This window comes from Charadrius vociferus, unplaced genomic scaffold (assembly GCF_000708025.1).
Source record: "Charadrius vociferus isolate BGI_N301 unplaced genomic scaffold, ASM70802v2 scaffold611, whole genome shotgun sequence".
NCBI lineage: Eukaryota > Metazoa > Chordata > Aves > Charadriiformes > Charadriidae > Charadrius > Charadrius vociferus.
In genome coordinates, this window is record NW_009646844.1 from 990882 (window position 1) to 1003879 (window position 12998).

A 12998-nucleotide genomic window follows, 5' to 3' on the forward strand; every position below is an offset into this window, starting at 1 on the left:
GCACCGCCTCATCAGCAGCGAAGGGCAGCAGCGGTGGCGCGGGACTGGCGCGTCATCGACCCGCGACTGACCGGCCGCGCATGCGCAACGCCGCCGGCCCGCCTTGCGTCACAGGGGAGGCTGAAGGAAAAAGGGCGGAGCCAATCAAAAAAGACGAGCCAGATGTTAGTGAGAATACAGCTGTTTTAATAATTCAAATAGCAGCTCAGTATGTTTCCCGTTTATTATACATGGTTGCACAATCTGAGGCTGGTTAAATACAATCAAGTTTTCAAAATCTCTTAGAATCATTTCCAGATTACAACATGCAAGTGACCACGAAAATATTTGGCTTTTCAGTTTATTCTTTAAATTTCTGAACAGGCACTTACATGAGGGAGTTGAATTTGCTCTCAATTCAAAGATATCTGCGTTAGAAGTATCCGAGCATAAAGTACACAGAGTCTTTGCTTTATCAAAGTGCCACAGTAATAAAACAGTTCTTACAGAAATGTAATTCGATTATTTCCTTACTCATAAAGTAAGGTTACCAATGACACTTGCACCGGAGTTGAGAAGTCTTGGTTTAAAGGCCAAGTGACCTACAAGCGCAAGCAGCCTTCCGCACAGCGGGCGTCGGTGTGTGCCCGAGCCACCCCTCTGACAACAGACTACACGCTGAGTTGTGAACACATGAAGGCTAAACTCCTTTAAAAGCAATTTTTCAAACACTAAATGCATATGAGATGATCAAGACAAACAATCTGCCGAGCCAGACAAGCTTCTAACAGTTTTAAGTCTTGCCTGGCTTCAAAATGCCTTTCCAGAAGACCACAGAAAGCTTGTTTGCCCTCATAACAGGCCCAGATGGACTAGGAGGAGAAAGAGGAGGATGTCCTCTGAGGACATCTTGCCTCTCCTGTCAGGACAGTGAGGAGACAGACTGTGAAGACAGTGGAAGCATGAAGCCAGGAGGAACCACATAGTTTCACGTAGTTGAAAAATAATTGACATTACCAGCATCTATTTTATCAATAAGAGATAATTCTGTTCAAATATTTTCCCCGCTCACCACCTGCAGCTGAAATCACAACACCACCTCTACAGTCACTAGTGACTGGGCAACAAACTCCCGAAGGTCAGGAGTGACTCACATGAAAGGCTTCGAGAAATATGGCAGAGAGAGAACTGGGGGGAGGGAAGGCAAAGATGCTTCCCAACATTCTTCACCCCTGACAGATTCAAAACTTCTGAGAAACCTTGGTAAGGTGTCCAAAGGCTCCACAGTTATCACAGTCATAGTGCATATACATGCAGTTTCAGTTAAGCCCTGTCTAACATCGTAATTAGAAGTCTTAGGACAAATTCACCATAAACCTCGATTTTTAGTGTGATTTAGTTAATTCTGTCTTACTGTAGTTTCGAAACAAAACAAATGCAAATAAGCAACATTGGAAAGAAACATGCAATAAACAACATGAGAGAAGGGAAATGCTTTAGTCTACACTGTATAGGTGATCAGCAAAAAAATCAAATATACCAGCCTACCATGCATGGAAATAACTAGATTTAAGCTTATGCATATCCAAGTGCATATAACATTATCAAATAAAAGTAAATGTGCAGTATAAAATAGTAGCTTAAGAAAGTTCCAGTGTTTGAGAAAGCACTTTATTTTAAATGTATATACATACTTGAATGTTTAACTGAAGAACGCTTTAGTAGTATGGTAAATGCAGCACTGCAAGATGAAGGAAGACAGTTGTAATGGGAATTTTGGCCTTCTTTTCCCACAGGCTGCTGCTGTCTTTAACCTGCTGAAGCATCGCAAAGTTTTTCACCTTATACCAGTTCACATTTCGGGTTGCTCAGCAGATGCTTGTGATTCTGGAGATTCAAATCGCTGGTGAAAGTTTGTTCGTTGTTTCCTCAGCTTCTCTGGAGCTTTTCTCCATAAAATTATTTCCTATTTGAGCAAGGAAACACTTTTTAAACAACTTTTTACCATTAAGCCAGCAGTATCAAGTACCATTTTAAGTTCCTAATAGGCAAAGACTTTTGAAAAACTCTGCATCCCCATTACTTTCTGTACCTACCGCACTGCTCTGTAAGTAACAGAAGACACAAATAATTAAGTGTACATATGTAGTTACTGCCTGAACGCTTACTTTTATCAATCCTGAGCAGTCACCTCTTAACAATCCTACTTTGATGGTATTAACTACTTCTATCAATCCTGAGCAGTCACCTCTTCCTTAACAATCCTACTTTGATGGTATTAAAGGCTCCAAGAAGTCTTTCTTCCTCCTTTTCTCAAAATCCAAAGCCCATCATAACCATTGCATGCTCCAGTTACCTTTTGTTTTCAATATTTAATTATCTTGCCTTGTCTATCCTTCAGAAAGGACATTCTGATCTAGTTTATGTTCTAATCCACATAGCTTCATTCCAGTGACCCTTTTCTCTATTCCTTTCCTCAGCACATCCTCGACTTTTGTTAGGTTTTCAGTCAAATATCATAGCTGTTCTATGGCACTGAGCATCCTACCCTTGCTGAAACAGTATCCATCATCCCCCTTGGCTCCTTTTTGCAAGCTAACATTTTCTATACAGCTTCTAATACACTCAATAGCAGAAATGCTTATCCCATACATGAAGCTGAACATTCAACGCAGCACATACAACAGTCCAGATACTTCTGCAACAAGATTGACCATACCTGTTGTTTGAAGTATCGTCTGTCTTCTTCATCCACAAGCACTAGATTTAAGAAGTACCTCACTGAAAATTTTTTGTTCACATCCCTCATTGTAGGAGTTGGGTCGTAGCCTGCTAAGAACAGTCTTATAGGAATTGATTCACCTTAAAAAAGAAAGTTTCAGTTAGTTCCTTAAAACTGGGTGTCATTAAGGCAGTTTCAGAAGACACACAAAATAAAAGCAGTTTGCCAAGCACGGTCTGTGCCCCTTCCCTTGTTAAAACAAAAAAAAAAAAAACAAAAAAAACCACTACAAACATAACAGTAAGCACAGACGCAAGTGTGAAATCAAAAGTGGAAACACTTTCCCAGTGGAAGCACAGTAGCCAGGCAAGACAAAAGGATCAATATGTTGAACTCTAGAGCTGGTCTACACCATGGAGTCAGGTTTGAACCAAAGTGATAAAAGGGTCAGATATAGAGTTTCCAATAGTAAATAAGGGTAAGAATTACTAGGATCCCAAGTGAAATGCCCTAAGTCAACAAAAATGTCTGCTTTGAATAGGAAAATCCACTATCATTTCAGCAACCTAAGGAGAAGTGTGGTTTCTCCAAGAAAAATTTATGCAAATCATCTCCAGATTAGTTTTTTTTTTAAATACAGTTTTATCTCAAAAAATGTTTACCCTTTAAAACAAGCACAGTTATTTACCTTTAACTGGCGCACCATCCATTATTTCATACTTTGCAATAGTTTCAGTCTCTGTTGTGGTACTGGGTCCTGGTGAAACAAGTTTTCACTGTGAGAACACACACTTTCATTTTAAACATTTACAAAGCTTTATCACAGCAATTTCTACTCTGCAGCATTTAAATTACACAACACTGCATTTTTTTGCAAGCAAAACCCTCTCCCAGACAGAGCATCTACTTCTTACTCTCTTACACAGGCTGCTCACTAGGGTTCCAGTGACTGGGGAATGAAGTCGTGAGCCACAAGCTCTTACTGCCTTCCTAGTTTGAGGGTGTGCAAGCCTGATCTGCAATAACCAGGCTGTTTCTGCTTCAAAGCCTCTTGGTATTTCCACCCTATCAGCTTTAGGCTGACTGAAAATGATACATTTCTAGAACACAACAGATTGATGCTAATCTTTACAAAGCCCACTTTACCAGCTAGTATCTACAGAGACAAAGGGGTGTTCAGGATGCATTTTCCACATTTTCCCTTGTTCGTTACCTCTCAAGGCTGCTTAAGCTGCTGCATATTTATGCCAAAGTTTGATTAACAATGGTTCACGTTTGTGAAGCTAGCCCAACAGTCACAATCCCAGAACAATGCCAAGGACCTTAGGTAGTGTTGACTACTGAGTATGATTACCAAAGAACAAAATGCAAATGGCAGTCAAAACCAGTGAGAAAGAAGCACGTGCAGCATCGATTTAGCCAAAGCTGCAACTATTGACTTCACTCTCCAGGTCTGCATAACACTCAACTGGCATACAAGTTGCCATTTCTTTTGGATTTTGTTTCTCTTACCAATTCCAGTAATCTCCTTTTTGATCAGCTGCAACTCCATGTGCTGAATTTTTATTCTCACTAAGAGGAAATAAATTTTTCCAACAATCACATCCTTTAAGTGATACCTTTAAAAGAACAGAATGGGGGTTTTCATTAAAGAACAAAGACAACTTACACAGCTTCTTGAAAACAAGTTATACAGGCAATTACCTTATCTGGCCTGTTAATTAGTCAGAGCTTGCTTCCCCACTGAGGTAAGCATCTCAGCCAGACCAGTGCAATTAGCACCTTTCGATCACTGCACTATTAGTAAAGGAAGTAACATAGTTATATGCAAAAAGCATAAATGCAGAAATAAAATCTCAAGTATTTGCTAGTGACCTTCCTATTAGTACAGAAGGCAGAACAGACAAGTATTCCTCAAAAAAAAGGCCACTGTGTAATAAGTAACCAAAGAGCTCAATACAACAATCATTTAAAATGTTGCCTTACTTTTTAAGTCCCCAGATACCAGGTTATTCACAAAATATTATGTACTCTATCTTTTCATCCCAAGATATTTACTTCAATAAGTTCCATTCTAAGTTACACTTACTTTGACTTATTGTATTCAAACTCTATATGAAGACAGTCTTCAATGCCTACTTCCATTTTAATGGAGTTGTTTACATCTGGGTACGTAGCAAGCTGGTGAACAATCAGATCATATTCTTTCACCAAGTCTGACAGCCGTCTCACTATTGTCACTTTTAGAAAATACCTAGGAAGAAAGCCACCAAGTTAACCATGATTATTCAGAACTGCATAAGTAAAAGCCCTTATCTTCTGAAGTACAGGTATTCTCTAAAAGACAAAGAGTACATTCTCTTACGACTAAGCAGAAAAGAGTAAGACACCAAACTGCAAGACAAAACACTTATAGGTGGAAAAGTGGAGAAGGGTTTGACTGGTTGTGTTTGGGTTTGGTTTTTTATTTTTTAAAGGAAAGACATGGACTGCTTTCACTTGATTGAATCAAAAGAATTTGATCTACACAAACACCACTGAGCAATTCCAAATAAAATAGAGAAGGCTACATTATAACACAATCTCAACAATGCCAATCAACGCACATTAGCTACTGGCTGTTACATGTCTGACTCAAAATCCAAAAGGAGAAAAGGGGAAAGCATAATTGCTAAGTTACGAATTTGCTGCAGGGGAGGAGGGGAGAGAAGGCTTAACAATTACAAACCTCAGTCTGACATTGGCACCAATGTAGGATTCGTATGGCTTCTCAACCTGCATGAATTCAAAGTCATAGCTTCTGCTTTGGGTCAGTTCTCCAGGTAAGGCCAGTTCTTTCACTAAGTTTACAAATTCGTGAGTGTTGCTTTTGTCATTGAAGAGCTCTAAAGATGAGGAAGTTAAAGGAAAACATGTTTCAGTGTTTGGTTTTAGCAAACAAAACTGATTCTAATTTGGCAGGAGCAGGTGGGAGAGGACAACAGAAGCAATTAATTTGATTTAAGTTACACATATCTGACCAAATGTTTTCACCAGTTTTTCAAAGTTATCTTCAGTTTCAGCAACCTACAGTAAGCATTCCTAAAGAGCTAACTGCAATGAACAGAAGACATATTTGAAGCTTCACTGGCATGGCATCTTTTTTTAACGACGGTTTAGCCAACTTTAACAAGCACTTCTTGTCTTGCATTCTTTGTAATCAGCGTTGTTTGATTGTGGCTTCCAGCATTTATTGTTGAAGGGACAAAATCTAAGCAACATCAAGACTGGCTCATTTAGGACAGGCCAGTGATCCCAACTGGTACCCCACAGATCAACACCACCTATCAAATGGTTTGTTATTACTACTGTGCTACAATCAAATGGCTTATTATGACCACTGGTCTAAGTGAGTCATTTAACACATAAGCATAGACACACCAGTTCCACAGCAACAGCATCTTCTGTCACCAGTCCAGACCACTGTCATTATTATTCATCCTTATATCTATGTCACACAATTCTCACCAAGACAAAACTTAGAAAGGCAGAAAAATTTGTTGCCATAAAAAAAAAATCCAAATACTTTAGTATATAAAAACCAAGCCTCTCTACAATTCACAATGAAAATACCAGCTAAGAACATTAGCAGCACTTGGTTTTACGTAGACTGAAGCTTTCCGTAAGAGAATAAAACTAAACACACCAACTGTACAGTTTATCATTGCCAACTTGGTAGAAACTGACACTAACTGGTAACTGCTTCTTTTCTAACATGACTACAAATTATCTAAGGTGTACTTTGTTTTCTATGACTAGTGTTCATACAATAATACGAGATTTATTTACAATTGCATATCCGGTACTTTTTGTGGCTATGACTAGTGTTCATACAATAATACAATTGCATATCCGGTACTTTTTGTGCCGGTCAGAAGAGTTGCACTCTCAAGAGCTGGTTTAAAATATGCCTTCGACATGCAACGGGAGCTAGTCTCCAAGTAGTGCAGAGACAGATCACACTACTGAGATGCTTTTTGTACTACTCTATTAAAACTTGAAAGGACACAAGAAAACACCGACAAATACAATAATCAGTAGCTTAAACCACTTCTGCGTAACTGATGAGTTCTGAACTGTAGCACAACGGAAAATCCCAGAAACACATAAAATTCAAGAAACACTACATCAAATGAAAGTCATTCAGAGAATAAAATTTATGTATCAGAGTAGACACAGAACAGCCTGTACAGCTATTAGAAGACAACAGACTAAATGAAGCTGACGCACGTGAGCTCTCTTTTTTTCCCTACCTCTAAATGCCTCATTCCCATCACACTGCTGCTTTATTCCACAAGTCTGCTTTTACAGCCCCAGTGATTGAAACCTCAAAGCATAAAGCATCAGGTGTCAGAACTCAGTCATACCTGCTCCGCAACAGTTCAGACATAGGGTGCTGGAGCCTACTGACTGCTCAGAAATACAGAATTGGTGAAATTCCACAGTAAATCGTACGAGGCGGAAATAATTCTTCAAGTTTCAAAGGGGGACAATGATCCAAACAGAGATCCTTCCCCTCTAACAGAGAGGGAAGGAATTTTAGCTTCAGCCTAAGGGTGCAGAGGTTGCCTCAAGTGGTAGGAAGAGGTTAGATGTGATCAAAACTCTTCGTAGTTCAAATGTAACTAGATTTGGATACAGTTGTAGGAAAATTGTATTTTTAATGTCAATGCCACATTATCTTGCTAAGAAGCACAAAGATCCTCTGAAGCTTCAATACTATTTTATGTTAACAGTATAAAACCATGTTTTAGAAAACTAACCACCAAGTAATTATTTTAGAAGCATTTTCCTATAGGCTGCCCCATCATTTCTTTTCTATGCTTCTTCTCTTTCAGAGCCAGAATTAAAGACAAGAATTAGGAAGCTTGGCACAGTAAGTACACCTGGTATTTTGGCTCAAATTTTGGCTCATTTGGCCTAAACACATGCAAAACAACGCACAGACAGAAAAAAAAAATTAAGTGCTTTAATTCTGCTTTTTACTTCAGGGTCATTCATTTATAACCAGAGGGAAGACAGTGTTTTAAGTTCTGAAATATATGAAGCTGAAACTACATGTACCATGGCCACGAGTTTAATTTTTAGACATCTCTAGTGGTGCTTAATCAAACTCTTAACCTGAGACAGACGAATACTCACCATCCCAGTTCTCCCTCATGTGTACGTATCTTCCTTCCCAATGACTTTTTGACTAGCACAAATCAGTACATCGCCTGCATTAAAATGAGGATATAATCTTCCTTTGGCACTTGTCATCAACTAACCCAAACAGGTTGCAATATTTGAGCCAAACTGCTGACAGCCACAAATGCCAAGTTCCATAAACCACACACACCTGACATTGCCTTTATAGCTTAAACTCACCAATTTGTCCTACAAATTCAATTCTAATTCCTTGGTGCTCTTGTCTCTTCCCAGGCTGCCTAAATGACACATTCACCTATCAAGGCAAGAAAAACAGCAGTTAAAATTTTTCAACACTGTCACTCTAATACATGACCTTAGTAAAAATGAAAACATATTACTACATGCCAATGAAAACTGAGACCTCTTCTCAACAGCACTACTTGAGCTTGCAGGCAACCAAAGCAAACAGCCGATTATGAAATCAAGCATTACCAAGGCGCCACTAAAGCATTTAAGAAAAATCTAATCATCCACAAGACTGAATTTAGTAACTAAACTTGAAACTTTCAACTCCCAAAATTAAGAATCCAAGCCAGAGTTTAAGCAGAGTTCACATAAGCCAGTCGTGACCCTCTTGCCATCTTTGAAGGCAGAGAGCTTCAAAGCATCTTCTGAGAGTCTCATTTGGAAGTCCAAAAAAGAACTGCCATAAGATGCATTCCTTTCAAGTCAAGTGAACTTAAGTCCCTTCCTCAGCAGATAGCTAAGTATTGGTGTTAGAGAAGTCAATGAAAAGTGATAATGAAACCTACTGTCAAGATCTTCATTTGTGAATTTGATTCTCAAACAGACTCACCTCAGAAGAAAAGATTCCATAAGGTTACCTTCTCTGGAAACATGTAAATATAACACATATATAATGTATTCCTATGAGGTAGTGATGACCAGAGAAATTCCTGTACCTTAAAATCCAGTACCTCATCAATATCCAAGTAGGAAGTAAACCACTTGAATAATTGTATCTAACTTCAGATAGATGGAAGTTGTCCAATAAATTACTGGTCTCCATCATTCATAGACCTTCTCATCCCACTATGCTCATGTTAGCCAAAACTCATCAGGCACTTCTCAGGCATCACTGATACAAGCAAGAAGTCGTCAGGTCAGTGAAGATACAAAAGCTGGTTTCCTCAGTTTCCTGAATTTAAGGCCCATCTTGTGAGAGTTTCACACCTCTGAAAGGATCTTTCTAGAGAACCAAGATGTTAGCATGGAAAGATATCTTCAGAGCAGGAAGATTCACAGAGATAATGGGTCAGTCAAGATCGAAGCAGGTATTTAGAAATCAATCTCAGAACCCGATACCTAGCTCAAGGAGAAAAAGTGGATCGTAACGGAAATATTCAGAGAGTGAAAATGGCTCCAGTAAAACTAGAGTGATGGCAAGGAGTTCTTAGGTGCAGGACTAAAAGTAGAGAAATCCCTCTGGCAATCTCAACCTCCCTCCTCCCCTCCCCAAACAAGAACAACTCTTGACTCAGCAGCCAGCTGAACTTAATATGTTGCTCCTCTGATGCAATTCCAGAAACCACTTCAGGGCATGAAATGCAAGGCTTATCTTCAGGGTATGCAAAGCAGGTTGGCTGCACCAGCCAAAAATTACTGTTACATGTGTTGGGTTGTGGATTTTGGAGTTCAAAGGCAAGGGGAAGCAGGGGGATCCAGTTTGGAATAGTTTTCTTGTTGTCAGAAGCAATGATAGCATTCCACCCAGTTGCACAAAAACCTTATTCATGAATACAAGATGACCAGAAACAAATACACAGCTACTATTCAAAACATTCAGTTTTATTAGTTGCCTGAATGACTATGGTAAAAAAGACAAATACATAGGAAAACACTGTTTCCTCTTTGAATAACATCACAAGCTGAAATTGCAGCTCTTGCTTATATCAGTTTTTCATTTAGTTTCCTATACGCTTTTGCATACTAGAATCATTACAGTAATTAAGTCACTTAAAAAAATAAAAATAATTTACCTTTCCTGAAACAGATTCTCCATCATAGAAGAGAAAATGCTTTTCTACTTTACCATCTTCTGTTTTGATTTCTGCTGTTTTTCGTGTTTCAGCATCATTAAGAATAACATCAATCTCACAAGGAGGAGCGAAAAAGCCTCCAAGAAAACTCTGGAATAAAAGAATTAGACAAGTTACTACACAGTGGACACTCCATTTTAAATGTGGTATTTATTTGCAGCTGTACACTAGATGTTGGGAAAAAACATTTGTGCTCCCATGAAGTTACAACGCCATTATGCATTAGAGACCCAAGAAACAGCAATGAAAAAAGGCAGTTGTTCATCTCGCAAATAACTGAAATCAGGTCATTAACAAGCAGTGACAGCTCTTACAAAATATAATGTTTATTAAAAAAGTACACAGCATAATTACCATTATGATTACTACACTAAAATACTAACAAATATTTAAAACATCACTGTTGCAAATACAACTTTGGTTTCTGTCACTGCAAAGTTCCCAATCATTGACTTCAATTTAAAGAAATTAATCATTTTTAAATGACACTTCAAAAAATATTTTTAACAAACTTATCCCATCTGGCTTAGGATTTGAGATATGCCATTAAAAAAAATACATATCACTTTATACCCATTACAACTTACTGCATAAACTGCAGTATCAAGGATGATCAGAAGTAAGAGGAATAACAGAGCAAAGCAGAGTGAAAAGAAACAACAACAGGGGATACAGTATAAAGCCTAAAGCATCCCCCTGGTTGGCAAAGGGGAACAGGGACTTTTATTTGCTGCCTCTTCCTACACCCCAGTTCTCTTAGCAAATGAAGAGAGCACTAGCAGGTTCAAGAGGCAGCAGTTCTTCATGTAATCTACACAACTCTGCCATCAGACGGAGTGGATGTTAGAAGCTTACCCCTAGTTCTGCTCCAAGCATCAATCCATTATGAGCATTAGATGTTCGTCCTCAACTTACAACAGCATTCCCTAGGCACGAACTTTTGACCAGCACCAAACACAAGAAACTCCTTAGGAGAGATCATTCTTTGACAGTGCACAAGTATTTTTTTACAAGAAACTGCAAAACATGTTAACAGCCCTATGGGGACCTCAAAAAGATTAAGGAGAGATCATTCTTTGACGGTGCACAAGTATTTTTTACAAGAAACTGCAGAACATGTTAGCAGCCCTATGGGGACCTCAAAAAGATTAGCAAAAAAGCTCACATTTTCTCCTAAGAATTAGGCGCTAACCTGCTTTGATGTACTGAAGCAGACAACACTTCACTAATTCAGTGCAACTTTTTTTTTTTTTTGAGAAATTACACTAGGTTCTTTACAGGTGCATCCACTTCAACTAGATAGAACAGTCATTCTCACTTCAACAGTTTAATCTCAAAAATTGAGTAAGAATACATTCAAGACATTCTGGGGGCCTGAAGTTCTAAATGTAACATTTATAACAAAGTCTAGAAGAGAGTTTGACCTCAATGCTGCTGCCTAGCAGTAGGAACATTGAGTGACTTTTTGCTTACCCATCCAAGTCAAGCAAAGACATGGTGCAATTCTGAGCTATAAAACAGCGATTCACACAAAGCTAAACCAACTTTGTGTTTGTTCAGAGAGCAAGCAGCCCTAGTTCAATCCACAGAGATGTATATAACTAACTGAAACCTAGTTATAGCTACTTCGCAGTCTCACAGGAAAGGAGAAGCAGATGACCAACAAGGTGGTCAAACTAAGACCGAATGATCCTCCAAGTCTCTGCCAAGCACTTATTCGCATTAATTGCTGAAATTAGAAATAAAACCTTTTTTTGTTTTTTAATGACTGCACACTAGAACCATTCTTGACTTTTGGATGCTCGGGGAGGGGGAAAGAAAAATAAGAAAGTTTCAACAAGAATTCAAAATATTTAGATCATCTGAAACTGTTACAAAGATTACTTTTGGGCACGTCCACTTTTTTTCCTCAGAAATTTTATATTTGAATGTCCTCCAGATTAGCCTTATACCCCCCCCCAAGTAAACAAGGAAGCACATTACCTTTAAGTAAACATTATACAAGATGGACTCGCAGTGCCTTCCAAATTATGAAGGTCTACTATCATTTAAAGCAGTCAGTCAGAACTAACATTGGTAACGCATCGCTTCTCAAGACACTGCATATGAATATTTCAACTGTACCCCTTAGAGATTAGCCATGATCTCATCCAGAGACGACAAGAACATACGGAATAAAGAAATCAACAGCTGGTATCTCCTCCAGTTGCTATCAAGGATATTGCTGCGGGGAAACTATGCAAAACAAGAAGTATTTTAAGAAGCTATCATATAGCTTATTATGTTACAGCTTAAGACAATGAAGACAGAACGAAGGTTTTCTGAAGCTGGCCAAACGCTAGGCTCTGTTCTTGATTTCATGCAAAAGACAGACGCTGGAGATTTTGCTACACCAGCACTGAAATCCATCTGCATTCAGTCCTTACGCGTTATAGTTGTACTAAAGGACTTGCAGGACTCCCAGCAGCTGATAAACGGTGCAGAAATCCCAGCCTCACCTTCACGCTGAGCCCTACAAAGCTTCTGCATGTCCAACAGAAACAGAGACACGTTAAGGAATCCCCATGCTTCAGAAACCCAAAGTGCGTTGATCTCGTTGATTCTTTAAAATATGTATTTTTTTAAACCAACACATCCCAACACACCAAGCGCTTTGCCTAGGTCGAGTCTGCTAAGCACAAAGCGGCCCCTCTGACCAGCCCTGAAGGATTACTACCAACCGCTGTCATTTTAAGCACTGCCTTACGGGACTGCTGAAAGATTTACTTATGTTTCCAGGACTATCGCACCCACTTTCCCCAAAGCCTCTCCGACAGCAGCTATACAGGAAAAACGGAAGCCGAGTCTCAGGACTAAACCCCGTGTTGGCGAGGACGAAGGGGAAGCAGGGGAACGTCCCAAGCCTTAATCCAGAAATTATATTAAAAACGCCCCAAACCATTGTTTTTCACCCCTTCGCCCCAGCGCTGTTTTGCAAGCTCTCCCCCGAGCTCGCCCCGCACAGCGGCAGCTCCCGCCGCCGCCTCCCC

At 39.3% G+C, this 12998-nt stretch overlaps 1 protein-coding gene across 1 annotated transcript; it reads right to left on the minus strand.

Annotated features, from left to right (window-relative positions):
- Positions 1 to 1628: 1628 nt before the first annotated feature.
- Positions 1629 to 10845, minus strand: VPS26A (vacuolar protein sorting 26 homolog A (S. pombe)). The gene is made up of 9 exons (XM_009894014.1): positions 10825 to 10845; positions 9910 to 10059; positions 8108 to 8183; positions 5430 to 5586; positions 4791 to 4955; positions 4214 to 4320; positions 3390 to 3458; positions 2699 to 2841; positions 1629 to 1945 (listed from the first exon to the last, which is right to left on the minus strand). The coding sequence occupies exons 1-9, from the start codon at positions 10843 to 10845 to the stop codon at positions 1832 to 1834; spliced, it is 1002 nt and encodes a 333-aa protein (XP_009892316.1). The 3' UTR covers positions 1629 to 1831.
- Between the last annotated feature and the right edge of the window lie 2153 nt (positions 10846 to 12998).

Excerpts from the sequence above, each read along its gene's own strand:
- VPS26A (XM_009894014.1), bottom strand. The coding sequence starts at position 10,845 with ATGCTTGGAGCAGAACTAGGG. Across the intron at positions 5,587-8,107 it reads TGAATTTGTAGGACAAATTG|AGCTCTTCAATGACAAAAGC; the intron begins GTGAGTTTAAGC and ends CCTCATCTTTAG. Across the intron at positions 4,321-4,790 it reads TTTGAATACAATAAGTCAAA|GTATCACTTAAAGGATGTGA; the intron begins GTAAGTGTAACT and ends GTTCTTTTAAAG.